The following is a 7,500-nucleotide window of genomic DNA, read 5'->3' on the forward strand; positions in this document are numbered from 1 at the left end:
TGTCTCTCTCTCTCTGTCTCTCTCTCTGTCTCTCTCTGTCTCTCTCTCTGTCTCTCTCTCTCTGTCTCTCTCTCTGTGTCTCTCTCTCTCTGTCTCTCTCTCTCTCTGTCTCTCTGTGTCTCTCTCTCTCTGTCTCTCTCTGTGTCTCTCTCTCTCTGTCTCTCTCTGTGTGTGTCTCTCTCTCTCTGTCTCTGTCTCTCTGTCTCTCTCTCTCTGTGTGTGTGAATCTCTCTCTCTCGCTTTCTCTCTGTCTCAGACAGCTCTCCTCGAACTAAAACAGTCATCCTGAAAGAAGGTTTCTTGTTAAATGATTTTCTTTCTTTTTTTAAAGAAAAAGGGCCCTGTGCAAAGGTTTGGGAACCCTTTTGGATTATTCTTTGTTACTTTTTGAAAAGATGATTACTAAGGCCCAGACGAAGGTGATTTACTCGTTAGGGCTTCAATGAGTCAGGTGAATATAATTCCAGGGTTGAACTATATATTCTGAAGTAACTCCTTGCCTTCTAAAGTATCCGACTGCGGTGGCTGTTGTGTCTGGTGTTAAAACCATGGGCTCCTCTAAACAGTTGTCCGAGGATGTCAGAATCATCATAGTTGACTTCCACCATCGAGGAGAAGGCTACAAAAAAGTCTCGCAACGTTTCAGACTACCCATTTCCAGATCTGGAAGACCGGGGCGCTTAGGTGGCGTAGTGGGTTAAGTGTCGACCACGTAACCGCAGGGTTTTCGGTTCGATTCCGGCCGCAGGCATGTCCTGCATGTCATCCCTCCTCTCTCTCTCACCCACCCTTCCTGCCTAAATCTCTACTGTATCCGTCAATAAAAGGAAAAATATGAGTGGGACTGCCCCACCAAAAAAAAAAAAAAAAAAAAAAAAGATCTGGAAGACCAAGAAAACTGTCTGATAGAATGTCCCGAGATCTGGTGAGAAATGTTCAGAATAACTTGCACATCACGGCAAAAGAGCTGCAAAAAAGAGTAGCAGGCACCGGCCTAGTTGTTCACAGACAACAATACAGCGTACCTTAAACAACAAAGACCTACATGGCAGAGTTGCCAGAAAGAAGCCTTTCCTACGACCTCAGCACAAAATTAAGTATGCGAAAGAAAACCTTGAGAAACCTGAAGCCTATTGGAACAATGTTCCATCCTCTTGTCCTCTCTCTCTCTCCTTTTCTCTCTCCTTCCCTGTCCTTGTCCCTTTGTGTCAGATCCTCTCTGTTGGCCTCAATCGCCCCGTCTTCTGTCTCTCCTTGCCTCTCTCTCTCTCTATCCTCTCTCTCTCTATCCTCTCTCTCTCTCTCTCTATCCTCTCTCTCTTTATCCTCTCTCTCTCTATCCTGTCTCTCTCTCCCTCTATCCTCTCTCTCTCCCTATATCCTCTCTCTCTCCCTCTATCCTCTCTGTCTCTCTCTCTCTCTCCCTCTATCCTCTCTCTCTCTCCATCCTCTCTCTCTCCTCTCATCTCTCTCCCTCTATCCTCTCTCTCTCTATCCTTCTCTCTCCCTCTATCCTCTCTCTCTCTCCATCCTCTCCCTCCCTCTCTCTCTCCCTATATCCTCTCTCTCCCTCTCTCTCTCTCCCTCTGTCCTCTCTTTCTCTCCCTCTCTCTCCCTCTATCCTCTCTCTCCCTCTATCCTCTCTCTTTCTACCCAAAACAAATGTCTGTTCTGTGTAAGATGAAATATGGCTTAAAGCGCATTTTCCAAAAAATAATAAAAATAATAATATTTAGCAAACACTTTTTTAATTTATGTTATTTTATTAAAGCTTTATTCTATCTCCAGAGGTTAGTTAGTTTTTACTTTCCACAATCCCTTGATATTATTTTTATTATTATCTATTATTTTATCATACCATAATATTCTTTCTTACATGTCCTCATAATATTAGTTAGCTTATTTTTATATTTTTTGTATTTACTTTCTGTTTCTAATGTTCTATATTTTATAAATTCTCGATATAATGTATTTTTTTTTACTACATGCATTTTGCAATCCGTTTGTCATCCAAGGTTTGTCTATACGTTTAGTGTTCTTGTTGAGTTCTTTCATAGGGCAGTGCTTATTGTACAATGAACAAAATATTGTAAGGAAAGTTTCATAGGCTTTATCAGTGTCACTTTCATCATACACATTACTCCACCTCTGAGTCAAAAGTTCTGTTCTGAAATTATTGATAGATTCTTCTGTTCTTACTCTCCTGTATCTGATCCCCCCATTCTCCTCTTTGAGCGTCATTCCCTCACAATCATACATCACAATCATACATCACAAAAACAGGCAGGCGTTCGTCATTCAATAATAACCCACTCAATATACTGTTGTCCATGCAATTAGTAAATATGTTGTCGATTAGAGTAGCACTGTGCAATGTGATGCGGCTTGGTTTCGTTATTGCTGGAAACAGACTCAAACTGTACATCACATCAATAAATTCATCAATTAGTTTATGCTGGTTGGGATTTAGCAGATCTGGATTGAAATCCCCACAGATAAACATCGTTTTTTGGTTTCTCCCCCTCCAAACATTCTCTCCATATTACTCTTAAATAAATCAATATCAGAATCAGGTGGTCTTGATTGGTCGCGAGGTTGGTCGTCCCCGTCTCTATATTAAAGCCGGACATTATTTCCCCCCCTGCATTGTGCCTGTCCCACAGTAGGGGGGTTCAGGTGCTGTGTTAGAGGCTACTCTTACTGACTGACGGGATGGGACAATGAATTAATTGTGTGTCCAAATCCGCCTCATCAAGGTCGGGCTGTTGCGGAATATGTCTGATCGACCCAAGTTTATTGTATATTGTTTTTGTTCTATTTGTTTTTTTTCCGCATTTTTTAAATGGTGAATACTGCACAAAGGTACAGGGAATTGTCAGGATGTTTCTATTGGAATAACGTTTTCATTTGGTTATATAGTACACTACAACCATACGTTGCATTAGGGTAAATTGTGTGTGTGTGTGTGTGTGTGTATGAGTCTGTGCGTGCGTGTGCGCGTGCACACGTCGTAATGCACAGATTCCAATGGGTGGTTCTCCAAGGAGCGACCACCACTAGGTAGTCTGTCAGAGACGTACAACCATGTGTGTTTCCTGTCTAAGTCCCTTCTCCCCCTCCCCAGGACCCTCCTATCCTCCCCGTGGCCCAGTTCAGCGAGAAGTTTGTTCACTTTATCACACAGTGGTGAGTCTCTCTTCCTAATACACACCATCCTCTTTGACTTTGTGACTGTTTCATTCAAATACTGACAAACAAAGACCCCACGTTCTGACACTCTGGCGACAGTGTTTCGGGGGTTCAGGGTACCTTAGGGCAGAATAGACCTATCGCTAAGCCACGCCCCCTTTGAAAACTCGGACAAACAAACAACGCTCGCTCAAATTCTTCACTGACAGTGACTGACTGACCGACCGTGACTGAATCACATTCAATGACTTACAATGGCGGGAGTTCAAATTTCTAAAAACAAGTAATAGACATGTTTTTTAAAGATGACAAGAATATTTCGTCTAGAAGCTTTTCACCATCAGGTATTAGCGAGTTGTTTGTCCGAGTTTTCTGCCTGTAGTGACTTTTGCTGTGATATGATAAGACAATTTATATTTTGGGGCGTGGCTTAGCCATAGGTCCATTGTTCTGAATAATTGTGTTCAACGGCAGGGAAGTGTGTTGTGTTGAAGCTGTCGTGTGACAGTGGTGGTGTCATGGCCGCCTCTCAGAGAGGATCATGGGACAGGTTCTCCCCCTGGGACGGTGTCTGGTCAGCACAGCACTGTACAATGTTTACACTGCCTCTGTCCTTGGTCTGCTAGCTCCTCTGCCACCCAAATACACACATACACGCTTGCATGCATGCGTGCACACACACACACACACACACACACACACACACACACACACAGAAACATGTCGCACACAAGCTCTGTGTGTGTGTGTGTGTGTGTGTGTGTGTGTGTTGGCATGTGTGTGCAGTGTGTAAATGTGTTTATTTATGCATGTGCAATATTGTATGTGTGTGCATACATGCCCACCTGCCCAGCTGTTGTTTACTCTGCTCCCCGGCCTTGTTGACTCAGACAGGGCGGCCCCCCCCCCCCCTCTCAGGGAGGACAGAGACGCCAGTACCTCCGCCCTGGCACCAGCCTGGCACAGCCCCCTCCCAGGCTATTCTTAGAGGGCCAGCTCCCTGCCCGCCACGATCTATCACAGAGTAACGCGGCGCGCTACAAACAAGCCTGCGTGCGTGCGTGTGAGAGAGCGTGTGTGAGTGCGTGCGTGTATGTGTCCGTGTATGTGTATGCGTCTGTAAGTGTTTCTGTGTTGTGTGCGTGCGTCTGTGTGTATGCGCATGCGTCTGTGTGTACACGCATGCGTCTGTGTGTGTGTTTGTGTGTGCGTGTGCGTGTGTGTATGTGCGTGTGCGCGTGTCCTACAGTACACACTAATCCTTCACAGTCCCTTATGTAGGTCACCATGGCCTGATCCACTACGCTGCTACAGGAGCATGCAGACCAGCACAGATACAGTGTGCAGTGTGCAGTTAGCATGGCCGATGTTTGTTTTGACGCTAGACATCGCTACTAGCTAGCTACCGTCACAAAACAGACCATCTCTCCAGACCATTGAGACAAGATCCCAACACGCCAAGTTGAACAGATAATCATAAATTATTTGCGGCGGGTAGTTTTGACAACAGAGTGAAGCCGTAGCCCAGCCCCAGAGGCATCAGTCCGCTGGCTAGCCCTGAACACGGCGGCGGGGAGATTATTTGAAGACAACAACCAACCGCTCCACTATCCCTTTATTTTCCCCGAGGCCATTACTCGCACAGTGGAAATGTCGAAGTGCCGATTCATCATTCAGGGGGCGGTTGGTCAGTCCTTGGGTTCTTGCCCAACATTTAATAATAATAATAATAATAATAATAATAATAATAATAATGTTAGAATTTATGAATATGCCTAGCTCATATTCCGCTGAGATTAGGTTGTTTTGTTTGTTTTTAATTTATGACTTAATCAAAGGGATTAAATATCATAACAATGGCATATTTCAAAGGACACAGCTCAGAATTTAGGAAACATTCTACCAATGAATACCATAATTAATGAATACCATATTAAAAACGAGCACAATGACACAGTTCAAATAAAGCTTGTGCAGGTACCTCAAGATTTCCCTTCAGATTATTTTCATACCGCATGAGGAACATCAACTCTATGATCCACCTTTTCCAAAAAAAAAGGGAAGAAACGTTTTTTTAAACTTAATTTTAGACATTTCGTTGTGTGTGTGTGTGTGTGTGTAAGTGTTATTAAAAGGCTTGGATAAAGACCTGTGATGCTTTCTGTTTCCAGTATGAGGAGGCTGCCCAAAGAGAGACCTGCGCCCAACAACCTGATGGTAAGCCGCCCTGCACTCTCACACAACACGCCAAGGATGTTGACGACAGCAGGGGGGAGAGACAGAAGTGGTGTGAGGAGTTCATTCAGACACATCAGAAGTTTTGATTAGATTTTTCTTTTGATTTGTGTTTCCGTCAGTGGGATTTGGGAACAGTGTTTGATGATAAACCTTGGTTATTGATGATAGCCTTGTTTGGGCCAGAATACTTTCTAAAAAACAAAAACAAAAAAAAGGATCAGGTACAAACCTAGCCCTTGAAAGTAAAGGTGGGCTAACCTCTTCTACCCCCTGCCCCACCACCACCACCACCATCCCCACCCCCCTCAGTGTGTCTGTCTGATGCTTCCTCAGCGGAGTCTGATGGGCTTCTCTGATCTGGCGTTCTCGTACAAGGCAGAGGCAATTTGCACCAGCAGCCTTTTAAGAGCCCAGACAGAAAGAAGGCGGGAGACTGTTTTTAGTTTTTTCTTCAGGACCTCGGACAGCGACATTGGAGACGACATGGAGAGCAGAGGGTTGTGTGAATTTGTGTGTGTGTGTGTGTGTGTGTGTCTGTGTGTGTGCGGGCGGGTGGGTGGGTGCAGGTTGGTGGGTGGGTGGGTGTGTGTGTGTGTCATGAGGGGGGGGGGGGGGGGATGCAGAGGTGTTAACAGAGTGTGTGTTCTCGCTGTCACACACAGGAGAGGGGAGAGTGAGTGAGCAAAACACTCAGTCCTCTCGCACTCTCTCTGTCTTTCAACTCTTTCTTTCTCTGCCTCCCTCTCTTTATCCTCCTTTCTTTTTTTTCTTTTTTTATCTCCTTGTGTTTTTCAATGACACCGAATCTACACCCGTAATGGAGACAGAGGGTTACCGCCATAGTTCCGTCAAACGAGTGCAACAAGACGCGCCGCCACAAACATTTATCTGAAAACAAAGTAGGCTCGTATATCACCACGGGAGGCTATCTGCCATAAAATGCCATGCCGAACCCTTCCAATGTGTGGCTGGGCGATTAACCCTAATCTTCTTAGTTTTAGGATAATTTAAGATTATTTTGGGGGGAATGTTCTCCTCGATACGATGTGTGTACCTTCGGCGTGTAGTTTCACCGTCATCTCTCTCTCTCTCTCTCTCTCTCTCTCTCTCTCTCTCTCTCTCTCTCTCTCTCTCTCTCTCTCTCTCTCTCTCTCTCTCTCCTCTTTTCCACCTCTCTCCCAACTCTCCTGTCTTTCTTTCTTTTCCTTCTCTCCTCTGTTTCGCGTCCCCCCTCTCCCCTCCCTCCCCCCCAGGCTCTTCATTTCCCTATTCCTGTGATGAGACAGGAGATGAGGTCATGGCCGCGTGCCTCTGTGGCGAGCGTCTCATTGTCTCACGCACTCCCCCCCTCCACCCTCCCCTCCCCCCCTCCCCACATATTAACAGTCTATACCCATTCTATCTGTATGTTAATGCAGCACGCCACAGCTGGAATCCCCAGCAAAGTGCTGGCGTTTGTTCACTAATAGTTATTATCTTCTTCACGGCCTATTCCTCCAGGAGAGGCGCCGAGGCAGCGACACACACCAAATAGTGTCTTTACGATTATATGCCCCACTCTCGCACACACGTTCCCTCTCTCCCTCTCTTCCTCTCCCTCCCTCCCTCCCTCGCTCAGCTTCACCGTGTCTGTGTCTCCCATCTCCAGATTATTTATCTGGGTGGGGCGGGGGGGTGGGGGGTGTTTATCGACGTCGTCATTACCGTCGTGGGTTTTATGGTATTAGCTGCTCTCGCAGTTAGCCGGGGTGCTCAGTTATGGAGAGAGTTGTCGTGGCGACGTGGGTCTGATTGCGTTTTCTGTGTCCGACGACGGCCTGTCTTTGGGGTCCGCTCTACCCTGTGTCCTCTGGCGTGGAGGGTAGTATAGGACGTGTGCTGTGGTAGTCAGAACCGAGAGCGTCGCGAGGCTAGCTCGTATCGTAGCTAAATTCGCGAAGTTAACGGTTTGAAGTCTGTGGAGTTGTTTTTTCGCGTCTCCCTACCCCCCTTCCCCCTCTCCCCTTCTCTCTCCCTTCGTCCAGGTCTCTGAATGTGGTTTTGGTGGCTTGATTGACATCTCTGCTTCCCCCC

The 7,500-nt window shown here is 46.1% G+C and overlaps 1 protein-coding gene across 1 annotated transcript in view; it reads left to right on the top strand.

Annotated features, from left to right (window-relative positions):
• The window catches only part of map2k5 (mitogen-activated protein kinase kinase 5), a 71,220-nt gene that overhangs the window by 57,928 nt on the left and 5,792 nt on the right, over positions 1-7,500 (top strand). Inside the window, exons 20-21 of the mRNA XM_080532542.1 lie at positions 3,125-3,186; positions 5,361-5,406. Coding sequence (XP_080388668.1) covers positions 3,125-3,186; positions 5,361-5,406 — 108 coding nt within the window. The remainder of the gene's footprint in view (positions 1-3,124; positions 3,187-5,360; positions 5,407-7,500) is intronic.

Source organism: Nansenia antarctica (genome assembly GCF_963989245.1).
Source record: "Nansenia antarctica genome assembly, chromosome: 5".
NCBI classification, from domain to species: Eukaryota; Metazoa; Chordata; class Actinopteri; order Argentiniformes; family Microstomatidae; genus Nansenia; species Nansenia antarctica.